General features: G+C 44.0%; 2 protein-coding genes across 3 annotated transcripts in view; both read left to right on the top strand.

Annotated features, from left to right (window-relative positions):
• Positions 1-12797, top strand: part of MMP24 (matrix metallopeptidase 24) — a 154998-nt gene that overhangs the window by 68813 nt on the left and 73388 nt on the right. The window lies entirely within an intron of this gene.
• On the top strand, positions 95-12200 carry LOC128846444 (uncharacterized). Its single transcript, XM_054045541.1, has 2 exons — positions 95-4221; positions 7091-12200. Exon 1 carries the CDS (start codon positions 445-447, stop codon positions 1414-1416), a length of 972 nt encoding a protein of 323 aa, XP_053901516.1. The 5' UTR covers positions 95-444; the 3' UTR covers positions 1417-4221; positions 7091-12200.

Raw genomic sequence — 12797 nt, forward strand, 5'->3', positions numbered from 1 at the left:
TAAGCCATGTCGTCACTCTCCCCTCCCTCCCTCCCTCCCTCCCTCCCTTCCTCCCTCCATCAGACAATAGTTTCGCGCCTTTTTCAGCCCAGACGCCATAGCACTGGGATCATGGAGCTCGCTCAGATCACCATGGCAATTATGAGCACTATGAACGCCACACGCATTGTCCTGGAGTATATGCAGAGCCAGAACATGCCAAAGCAAAACCAGGCGAGGAGGCGATTGCAGCGATTGCAGCGTGGCGACGAGAGTGATGAGGAAATTGACATGGACATAGACCTCTCACAAAGTACAGGCCCCAGCAATGTGAAAATCATGGTGTTACTGGGGCAGGTTCATGCTGTGGAACGCTGATTCTGGGCCCGGGAAACAAGCACAGACTGATGGGACCGCATCGTGTTGCAGGTGTGGGATGATTTCCAGTGGCTGCGAAACTTTCGCATGCGTAAGGGCACTTTCATGGAACTTTGTGACTTGCTTTCCCCTGCCCCAAAGCGCCAGAATACCAGGATGACAGCAGCTCTCACAGTTGAGAAGCGAGTGGCGATAGCCCTGTGGAAGCTTGCAACGCCAGACAGCTACCGGTCAGTCGGGAATCAATTTGGAGTGGGCAAATCTACTGTGGGGGTTGCTGTGATCCAAGTAGCCAACGCAATCAAAGACCTGCTGATATCAAGGGTAGTGACTCTGGAAAACGTGCAGGTCATAGTGGATGGCTTTGCTGCAATGGGATTCCCAAACTGTGGTGGGGTGATAGACGGAACCCATATCCCTATCTTGTCACCGGAGCACCAAGCCACCGAGTACATAAACTGCAAGGGGTACTTTTCAATGCTGCTGCAAGCCCTGGTGGATCACAAGGGGCATTTCACTAACATCAACGTGGGATGGCCGGGAAAGGTACATGATGCTTGCGTCTTCAGGCACTCTGGTCTGTTTCGAAAGCTGGAGGAAGGGACTTGCTTCCCGGACCAGAAAATAACCGCTGGGGATGTTGAAATGCCTATCGTTATCCTTGGGGACCCAGCCTACCCCTTAATGCCATGGCTCATGAAGCCGTACACAGGCAGCCTGGACAGTAGTCAGGACCTGTTCAACTATAGGTTGAGCAAGTGCCGAATGGTGGTGGAATGTGCATTTGGACGTTTAAAAGCGCGCTGGTGCAGTTTACTGACTCGGATAGACCTCAGCGAAGCCAATATTCCAATTGTTATTGCTGCTTGCAGTGCGCTCCATAATATCTGTGAGAGTAAGGGGGAGACATTTATGGCGGGGTGGGAGGTTGAGGCAAATCGCCTGGCCGCTGATTACGCGCAGCCAGACACCAGGGCGGTTAGAAGAGTACAGCAGGGCGCGGTGCGCATCAGAGAAGCTTTGAAAATGGGTTTTGTGACTGGCCAGGCTACGGTGTGAAACTTCTGTTTGTTTCTTCTTGATGAACCCTCCACGCCCCTCCCCCCCCCGTTTCACTCTACTTCCCTGTAAACTAACCATCCTCTCCTCCCCCCTTCGAGCACCGCTTGCAGAGGCAATAAAGTCATTGTTACTTCACATTCATGCATTCTTTATTAATTCATCACACAACTAGGAGGATAACTGACAAGGTAGCCCGGGAGGGGTGTGGGAGGAGGGAAGGAAAAGGACACACTGCAGTTTAAAATTTTAAAACTTTAACACTTATTGAAGGTCAGCCTTCCGATGCTTGGGCAATCATCTGGGGTGGAATGACTGGGTGGCCGGAGGGTCCCCAACGCATTCTTGGGCGTCTGGGTGAGGAGGCTATGGAACTTGGGGAGGAGGGCTGTTGGTTACACAGGGGCTGTAGCGGCGGTCTCTGCTCCTGCTGCCTTTCCTGCAGCTCAACCATATGCTGGAGCATATCAGTTTGATGCTCCAGCAGCCGGAGCATCGACTCTTGCCTTCTGTCAGCAAGCTGACGCCACCTATCATCTTCAGCCCGCCACTTGCTCTGTTCATCCCGCGATTCAGCCTGCCACCTCTCCTCTCGTTCATATTGTGCTTTTTTGCACTCTGACATTGACTGCCTCCATGCATTCTGCTGTGCTCTGTCAGCATGGGAGGACATCTGGAGCTCTGAGAACATATCATCCCGAGTCCGCCGTTTTCTCCTTCTAATCTTCACTAACCTTCCTTCTAATCTTCACTAGCCTCTGTGAAGAAGAAACATTTGCACCTGGTGGAGGAGAAGGGAGAGGTGGTTAAAAAAGACACATTTTAGAGAACAATGGGTACTCACCATAAATTTCACAGGCTGCGTCTTCTTCCAGCCTGAAACCCCTCCCCTCTTGGTTCAGCATCCTTAGATATTCATTGCTGTCATGAGCAGAGAGAAGGGAGGTCAAGAGAAGAGGTGGCTAGAGGCATTTTTCCCGGCTTCTTTTACTTCAACCCTTGTGTTCTGGAAAAATCCTTGCTGGGTCATGGGGGCAGGTAGTTCCATTGCGTACATGAGGTCCAAATTGCCTTTCAGATGAATTGGTGAATCTTCGATTAAACAGGTAATCACGCTTTAGCACCTACCCGGCGTGCCAGTGTTTCTTTTTCTTGGAGAAATTGGCTTATGGGTGTAACCCAGAATTATAACATTTCAGTAACAGTCATACAGTAAAATACTATGGTGAACATGGGGTACAGGGAGTCACGGGTACTTTTTAAATTTACCTTCCTTTTCTGTTCAGGATTTCCCAAACATTCATGTCCTCCCTTGTGAAATAGTCCAGGCCACTGTTTCTTGAAAGATAATGGAGCAAATACTTAAGCAATCAATTTGCAAACATCTAGCAGATAATAAGGTGATAAGTAACAGCATGGATTTGTCAAGAACAAATCGTGTCAAACCAACCTGATAGCTTTCTTTGACAGGGTAACAAGCTTTGTGGATAGAGGGGAAGCAGTAGACGTTATAAAGCTTTTGATACTGTCTCGCATGACCTTCCCATAAACAAACTAGGGAAATGCAACCTAGATGGAGCTACTAGAAGGTGAGTGCATAACTGGTTGGAAAACCATTCCCAGAGAGTAGTTATCAGTGTTCACAGTCAAGCTGGAAGGGCATAACAAGTGGGTTCCCTCAGGGATCAGTTCTGGGTCCAGTTCTGTTCAATATCTTCATCAATGATTTAGATCAGCGATCAGCAAACTTTGGCATGCGGCTCGCCAGGGTAAGCACCCTGGCGGGCTGGGCCGGTTTGTTTAGGGGAAGCAGCGTGGGCCGAGGGATGTGCTGGCTGCTGCTTCCTGCCGCCCCCATTGGCCTGGAGTGGCGAACCGTGGCCAGTGGGAGCCGCGATCGGCCGAACCTGCTTCAAATCTTGCTATGTAGCGTATGGCCCCCACTAGACTTCAACTCAACTGTCACTGTAGGCATAGACTATACTAAACAAGTGAGATCGGTCCTCTGCTGGCTGTTTCATGCTGCCCTCTCTGGCCAGGTAATTAAACTCTACTGCTGCGGGGTCAACCCGATTAGAAGTCACCTAACAGTTTAAAATTTCCAGTGCAAATGCATGGCTCCTATTTGTGATCAGCTGCTCATGGTGAACATCTTTCTTTAATGAACCCATTCATGCTTCGTGATATTTATCCCTAGACCCCAGGCAAGGTGCTGCCAGCATGCTTCCTCCTGCTGAGCCCAAGATGTCAGTGCTCTGGTTAGCTTTGGACCGAGGCATATGCAATGTGGGACCCCCATGACTCAAAACAGGAATCATCAGGTCTACAGTAGGATTTTGGGGCAACTCACATAGCTGGTAATTCAATGGATAGGGGACCAGTGCCATGAAAAACTATGGCTATGAAGCTGGCCTCCTGGAAGGTCAAGGATGGTAGCAACATGTCCAGGTGGGCACCTAGACACATTCCTTTTCTGAGAAATTGGAGAGAATTATGACAAACCCAGACTGTGTGATGGATACAGAGAGTGGCACCTGGCAGGGTTCTGAGAAGGGAGGAGATGACTTATCTGCAGACCCAACTCTCTGATTCCAGGGAGATTCAAACCCAGCCCTCTGTCCTCCAAGAGACCTACGATTCCTAGATTCCAAGTTCAGAAGAGGCCATTTTGAACATATAGTCTGACCTCCTGACATCTGAATAACTCCTTCCTGAGTCTCATGACCTGTCTGGAGACACACAGGCCAACCCACGCCAGATGACAGATCAAGGAGGTGGCATTGGAGGAGATGCCATCGCAGCCTGGTAAGGGATTGTATTTTTTATTTACTTTGTGTGTGGGTAAAAACCTTCGTGGTGTTACAAAGGCTGCCATTGCTGTTGTTGAAAGGCCTGTACATGTGGGAAGTACCCAGCTCTTCCAAACGTCCCCTTCTCCTCCATCTTGAAAGCTGGGGGCAAGGGGAATTCAGGGGTTAACTGCATAAGTGCAAGTTACTAAGATGATCAGCTAACAACTCCAGCTGTATGGGTACCGTCACGCAAGCAGCAGACAGTCTAGCATTTTTCAAACTTGTAAAGGCAGCAAATCAAAGAACGCAATTTCATGAAGGTAGTCAGTAAAAGTCATTTTAATCAGATACACATAGCTTAACTGATAATGCATGGTAGTGCACTTGTATCTTGTGCATCTTGGGTAAGAAGTAAATGAAAACTTGGGGTTTCAAAAGAGTTTAAAAGTGGCCGGTAACTAAACCAATTCATTTGCACATAATAGAGCATGCAGTTACATGAGCAACCCTTCATTCAGGCCAAGGTGGACACATTGATATTGGCCGTGGAAAGTATCAAAAATATTCTACTATAGTAGGCTGTTAATTTTAGAGCTAATTTTTTACTCATTCTTCTGGGTCAATATCTGAGGGTGTTTAATGCAGCCAATATTCTGATCAGTTTGTAATAACTTTCAGCCCTCCTTCCCTGATAGCAGAAATGCCCTCTCCACATATCAATCAAGTCGCCTGTACCCCAGTTCTGCTGCATAGTCAGTGGGCTTTTGGTTCTAGTGTCTGCAGCAAGTCAATATTATCCAGAGTCAGGACTTCCTGAAATGTATAGGAATTAGGGCTGTCAAGCGATTTAAAAAATTAATCACGATTTATCACACTGTTAATAGAATACCATTTAAATATTTTTGGATGTTTTCTACATTTTCAAATATATTGATTTCAATTACAACACAGAATACAAAGTGTACAGTGCTCACTTTATATTACTATTTTTATTACAAATATTTGTACTCTAAAAAACAAAAGAAATAGTATTTTTCAATTCATGTCATACAGGTACTGTTATGCAATCTATTTATCATTAAGGTTGAACTTACAAATGTAGAATTGTGTACAAAAAAATAACTGCATTCAAAAATAAAACAATGCAAAACTTTTTTAGAGCCTACAAGTCCAGTCAGTCCTACTTCTTGTTCAGCCAGTCACTCAGATATAGGGTGACCAGACAGCAAGTGTGAAAAATTGGGACAGAAGGTGGGGGGTAATATGAGCCTATATAAGAAAAAGCCCCAAATATCGGGACTGTCCCTATAAAATTGGGACATCTGGTCACCCTACTCAGACAAAAAAGTTTGTTTACATTTGAAGGCAATAATGCTTCCCACTTCTGGTTTACAATGTCACCTGAAAGTGAGAACAGGCATTTGCCTGACACTGTTGTAGCCAGTGTCGCAAGATATTTACTTATGCTAAAGAGTCATATTCAAAGATCCAGATGCGCTAAAGATTCATATGTCCCTTCATGCTTCAACCACCATTCCAGAGGACATGTGTCCATGCTCATGACGGGTTCTGCTTGATAATGATCCAAAGCAGAGTGGATTGACACACATTCATTTTCATCATCTGAGTCAGATGCCATCAGCATTTTCCTTTTTGGTGATTCGGGTTCTGTAGTTTCCGCATCAGATTGTGCTCTTTTTAAGTCTTCTGAAAGCATGCTCCACAACCTCGTCCCTCTCGGATTTTGGAAGGCACTTCAGATTCTTAAACCTTGGGTCGAGTGCTGTAGTTATCTTTAGAAATCTCACATTGGTACCTTTGCGTTTTGTCAAATCTGCAGTGAAAGTGTTCCTAAAACGAACAACATGGTGCTGGGTCATCATCCAAGACTGCTATAATATGAAATAGGTGGCAGAATGCGGGTAAAACAGAGCAGGAGACATACTATTCTTCCCCAAGGAGTTCAGTCAAAATTTCATTAACGCATTATTTTTTTAACGAGCGTCATCAGCATGGAAGCATGTCATCTGGAATGGTGGCTGAAGCATGAAGGGGCATATGAATGTTTAGCATATCTGGCACGTAAATACCTTTCAATGCCGGCTATAAAATTGCCTGTTCTCACTTTCAGGTGACATTGTAAATAAGAAGCCGGCATCATTATCTCCAGTAAATGTAAACAAACTTGTTTGTCTTAGTGATTGGTTGAACAAGAAGTAGGACTGAGTGCACTTGTAGGCTCTAAAGTTTTACATTGTTTTGTTTTTGAGTGCAGTTATGTAACAAAAAATATCTACATTTGTCAGTTGTACTTTCACAATAAAGAGATTGCACTACACTACTTGTATGAGGTGAATTGAAAACTACTATTTCTTTTATCATTTTTACAGTGCAAATATTTGTAATAAAAATAGTAATATAAAGTGAGCACTGTACACTTTGTATTCTGTGTTGTAATTGAAATCAATATGTTTGAAAATGTAGAAAAACATCCAAAAATATTTAATAAATTTCAATTGGTATTCTATTGTTTAACAGCGATTAAAACTGCGATTAATCATGATTAATTTTTTTGAGTTAATCGCGTGAGTTAACCGCGATTAATCGACAGCCCTAATAGGAATTATCAGTATCTTAGATCTTGTCTGCACAGGTGACAACATTGTTCCCTTGGCCCTTTTTGATGATGAATAATATCTGAATGTGAAGTATCACTTTCAAAAAGTTCAGCTTTCAAGTACTATTAGTCATTTATGAGAGAAAGAGTTACCAGGGTGTATGCTGCTTTTCTTGCTGCACGTGGGAGAAAGTTGGACTGAGAATCTATGTGCAAAGGTTCCCATAGATACTAACAGCACACTTAATTTTTTATCCTCCTACAGGCCCTTCCACTTTCACCGCTGCTGGGCTAGAAGACCCGTGACAGCAATGGAGGGGCCACAGAACTCTGACACAAGGAAGGGAAGATAAGGGAGGATATGCATCAGGACCTACAAATTAACACTAGCCAGAGATCTGACCACTCGTTCAGATATCAGTCTACACTGGAAGAGGAAGACCAACACTATGACTGTCAGACTAGTGCTGAGTTATCTGCAACATGATAAAGAGATGGAAAGGGAAGGCAAGGAATTCCAGAGATAAATGTTTGAGAGATTTTTTTGAGGTGACTGGAGAGAGATTCTCAAGCAAGTCTGCTGTCCCTATCAATGTGCTGTGCAAGCTATGCCTGCTCCCTCATGTCTGCACTACTACATACTCCAGAATTTGAAGAACTCGACCATTTGGGGAGAGAAAGAAGCAACTGTTACCCTATATACTACACTTCTGTGCAGAGGAAAGGGAAAGAAAAACACCATGCAACTGCGATGATTTTCCGTTACCTTTAAAGAATCTGATGTTCCTTATGGGTGAAAAAGAATGCATTTATAATTGAGGGGATATGCAGTGTTTATACTAAGTTATTCTATAAGCTAATGCATTTGGATTACACTGGTAGTACTGCACTGTTTGATTATGTGAGGTGAAAAGAGTGGATGCCTTTTGAAAAGTTCTGTACAGTTCCATGGTTTCACAACCTTCTCTGCGTTGTGCTGTTTTGCTCTAAAGTTTGTGTTTTTAATAAAGTTTATGTTCAAACCAGAACTCAGTGTGATACTCGCCCTTGTAAATACATTGATAATAAGGCAAATAATTCAATTAAAAATCCCCTGTCGATTCCTCATGTAAGTTAAGCATGGCAGCATAGAGGACATCTCTTACACGGTGGGCAGAAGTGTTCTCCGCTTGAATTTGAAGAGGTCTGGCTTCTGAAAGACAGAGACTAGTGGTTCCACTTCAGCACTCAATTCAGGTCTGAAAATGTTACTTTTGTTTATATTATTATTATTACAAAAATGTAAAAGCCAGAAGGGACCATTATGATCATCTAGCCCGATGTCCTGCATAGCACAGGCTAGGGAATTTCACCCATAGATTCCTGCAACAAGTCCAGTAACTTGTAGTTGATCAGATCAGATCACATTTTTTAGAAAGATATCTTGAGTTACACTCCAACTAACAGAGAATCCACTACATTCCTAGGTAAGTTGTTTCAATGGTTAGTTACTCTCCCTGTTAAAATGTGTGCCTTATTTCTAGGCTGGGTTTATCTAGCTTCATCTTCCAATCGTAGCAATCACATTCTCCACAGAACAGACACTCTGAGTAAGCAGTCATCTCCAGTGGCCTTTCAGCCTTTCAAAGGCACTCTCCAGTACCATTCTATGTCTGCTGAGGGTATAGCTAATCCTTCTTCTCCCAGGCAGCTTCACATCTGAGTTAGGCCCTCAAAAGCCAGTGGTCATGCTGCGTCCCCCAGAACGGCGATATGCCCATAAACTCCATTGATGTCCATATTACTTTGTGAGAACAGGGTCCTGGATTGTCCAAGCTGGAAGTGTGGACCTCCTGAGCACGCTCACATTGTGCACTTTGCCAGTGCATTCTGTGCATAAGTACATCAGTCTCCCACAGTAATCAACCAAAGCCTGCATCACAATGGAGTAGTAGCCCTCAAAGCTGATATACTCCCCTGTGCCCAGGGGAGAGCATAATATGGGAATGTGAGTGAGTTCAAGGACCCCTGATGCTGACATCCCTTGTGAATTTCAGGGATTTTGCCCACCTTCAGAACTCCAAGCTGCAACACAGCACTTGATGGCCTCACAAAATTCTACCATCAGGAACCCCCCTGAATGGGTTCTCAGCAACCTGTAAAATCAGTGATAGCTTCCAAAGTGCAATCGCCACACACTTATCAATAGGTATTGGTGTTCTGGTGCTCCTGACAGATTTCATGAAGCGTGGTTTTCCTCGTCCACTTATGGGTTTACACCAATGAGTGTTTCATCTGTTAAGAACCCACTCATCCAGTCTCAGAACTGTATCATGTATATCATATTCTCCTACTGAGTGCCCCACAGGCACAGTCTCTCCTAGTACTGACAGTACCACTGCCATTGTTTCCTCTTAGCTTCTTCTATAGCTCCTAATATCCAATATCAATTCTCTACAAATCCACTCTTTAGGATGTGAGAAATCCATGCTGGAACAGAAGATCAAGAAGTATTTCACAAAAGAAGTGGATAAGTGTAGAAACATGTAGCAGTTTATATACTTTCTACACAGAGAAGCAACTTCTGGAACTTGGAGTAAATCTGAGGGGCTGACCTGTACCTCCATAATTCCCTGTGCACATGTGTTCTCCCAGAATGCTGTTTGCAGTGACCCCAAAAACATTGCTGCTCACATGACTGAGTGCATCAGTAGTGTGGATGCAAGGGGTTTCAGCATGTCCACTGAACACAAATGGGGACTGATCCTCAGTCCACACATAAAAGCTGCACTGATTAAGAATGTCTCCTTATTTCCATGAGAGCTGGTGTATGTCCACACACACACACTTGTCTGTTTCCCATCAGTAGATCTGTGTAGTTAAATCAATATATTTACTCCCATTTTTTAAGTGGCAAACTCTATTTTGGTTGGTATTAAATTGAAATATGGCAATATATATATATATATAACAAAACCAGTGTGAGGTGTCTTCCCACTGCTATCCAACTCTGCACCGGTCATCACAGAACTCACTTGACTGTTTATTTTCTGCACTCTACTGCTGATGACTCAGTATGCCCAGAAGTCCCGCCTCAATCTAATATTGTTTTTACATTGAACCATCATGAAACCAACATGTATCTGTCTGGCACTATGATAAAATAAAAATCTTTTCTGTGACTCTCAATAATTTAAATTTCATGGGAAGGGAAAATTAATGAGAAATTTATGGAAGCACAACAGCATGTTCCAATTTCTATATATAAGAACAAAGGACACGCAAATCAAAAGTCAATGACCTTGACTGGAAAGGCATGTTTAGGGAGGTGAAGTTCCAGATGGTCTGTGAAATGCTGGACATGGAGATAGGAACCCTCCCAGAGGGGATTAGGGGACAGTAGTCCTTGTATGCCTCCAGGCAGTGCTGCTAATAAAATGGTCCTTATAGAAATGTTTAAATAATGTCAAATTCAGGGTCAGGTGGAGAATTTGATACACAGGCCAGGTGAAGGTAAGGGAAGATCTTTGGACACAGCAGCAGGGAGATTGTGGCTGGCAGACCAGGGAAAAATGAAAGAAGGAATTTTTGAAGCTGTTCCATGCTGTATAAAATACCTAAAAGAGTCATTGGGCCAGAGAGAGAGAGAATGACTCTGTGGCCTGGTGGTTAGAGAACCCACCTGGGAGGTCCAGTTCTCCAGCTCCAATCATTCTTTAATTTCATTATCCAAAGTGGAACAGCTTGAACAAGGGAGACTGAGGGCAATTCACATCAGTGTTTTCCATAGCTCAGTGGTTAGAGCACTCTCCTTACAGATGGGAAACTCTGTTCAAATTCTTTCTTCCATCAGGCAGAGGGGGGAATTGAACTACATCCCAAGTGAGTGCTCTAACTGCAGGGCTAAAAGTTACAACATGGCTGGTACCACCACCACTTCCTTCTCCAGCTGTTGGTATGGAGCTAGCTGTTCACCTAACTCATTCTTATGAGAAGTGGCTTAAACTGCCTGACTCCAGGAGACCGGCTCCCATTCATGAATCGCTAGCACATGTAGCTGCCTCCCTGCAGCCCATATTTAGGAGCCTATCTCTGTGAGAGGAGTGGGGGTTAGCACACACCCCTCTTGTCAGTATCTTCCACTGGCTAGTTTAAGTGGCTCCCTGCCAACCATGCTGGCTGTTGTGAATTGCATTCTCAAGCACCTATCTCTCCCTATTCATTGTATAGGGACCCTAGGCACCTGACTCCGGCTTTGTGAATCACAGAGGTGTTCTAAGTGCCTAAAAGCTAGGCACTGCAATGCTCTGCATCACAATGCCTAAGCACCACTGTGAATCCAGGATCAAGTTTCTGTGTTTAAAATTCCATGCACTAAACCCTCATTTGTTTGTTTTTTTAAAGTCTCTTGCCAAAATGTATTGCACATTGTAATTGTCTCTAATAGCTTAAATCAGTGAAGAGTTGTTAGTTACTCTGACAGTTTCTTCCCACTCCCATTGCACACCTGAGTAAGGATCAGGCAGAATCTCACCCTAAATTAGAAGTCCAGGTTCATTTTTTCAAAAGAAGCTGAGACGCTGCTGTGAACAGGCAGCCAGACTTACAAGCCACAGGAGGAGAAGGATGGAGGGCCAGATGCTTGGCTCTGCTGAGTCTGCATTGTGCCATTCTGGGGTATAAAACTAATTTAAATCAAGCTCAGATGGCCAGCCGAGGATTTCTCTGGTGTGGAGGAGTCCCTAGGTGGCACAGAGCTGATGTAGCAGCTCCTGTGTTACACTCCTCCCAATCCCCAGTGCAGATTGTGACCAGATGATACTATATGTGGCCAATCCCTGGATGCCAGAATGGCCCCTGTGGGCTAGTGGATGTTGGCATTAGGTGAACAACCTTCAGGCTGCTCTTCCTCTTGATGGAACCAGGGTTGTTGCAAACCAACTAGAGGAGCTGCAAAGGTGGCTTACTGCTACCTTCTTTCCACTCAACCCTGGACTCATGCTGAACACTGCTCAGCTAATCTGGAGGATCTACTCTAGAGTCTAAACCCAGGAAATCTTAAAAAGAAGAGGTTTTAAAATCATTAATAACAGTAAATATGGCCACATTTTTAAAAGAAAAAGTGCCAAATTCTCTGCTGGTGTAAATTGATGCAATTCCATTGAAGTCAATGGGAATGCATGGGTGGGGGAGGGGGGCATGAGTGAAGGCACAAAAGCTTTATTCATGAATTAATCCTGATTTCTATGCATATATTGTTATTCATAAGTATGCATGAATAGTTTAAATGAACATATTTTAATCTATTGGTTATTTGTGAACTGTTGACAGACTATTTAATGTTCATGCTGTGGGTTTGGATGCTTAAATTATGTAGTATTGTTCCTGCTCCATGACTTGAAGTTTTTATAAACAGTAATGAATGAAGAACAACAAAGTGGCATTTTATCATGAAATGTTCAGAATTTGCAGTTATTTTTACAGATACCGGGCAGTCATCCAAATTCTTGTGAAAAATGAATAACAACCTCACAAATCATAATGAGCCAAATTCAGAGCTTTTCTTCACAACATTTGCAAATCATAGACTCATAGGCTTTAAGGCCAGAAGGCACCATCATGATCCAGTCTGACCTCCTGCACATTGCAGGCCACAGAGCCTCACCCACCCACTCCCGTAATAGACCCATAACCTCTTGCTCAGTTCATGCCAGCAAATGACCCGTGCCTCATGCTGCAGATGAAGGCAAATAAACTCCAGGGTCTCCACTAGTCTGACCTGAAGAACAATTCCTTCACGATCGCAAATATGGCAGTCACTTAGACCGTGAGCATGAGACAGCTGTCTTGTCTCCCATCTGCAGCTCTTGGAGATATTTGCTTCTAGCCGCGGATGGGCCACATGCCATTTTAGGCACCATCAAGCACAGTCTTGAAACAAATTATGTTTTTTGCCCCCATTACTCCCCTTGCAAGGCTGTTCCAGAACTTCA

The sequence above is a fragment of the Malaclemys terrapin genome, chromosome 12 (assembly GCF_027887155.1).
Source record: "Malaclemys terrapin pileata isolate rMalTer1 chromosome 12, rMalTer1.hap1, whole genome shotgun sequence".
NCBI classification, from domain to species: Eukaryota; Metazoa; Chordata; order Testudines; family Emydidae; genus Malaclemys; species Malaclemys terrapin.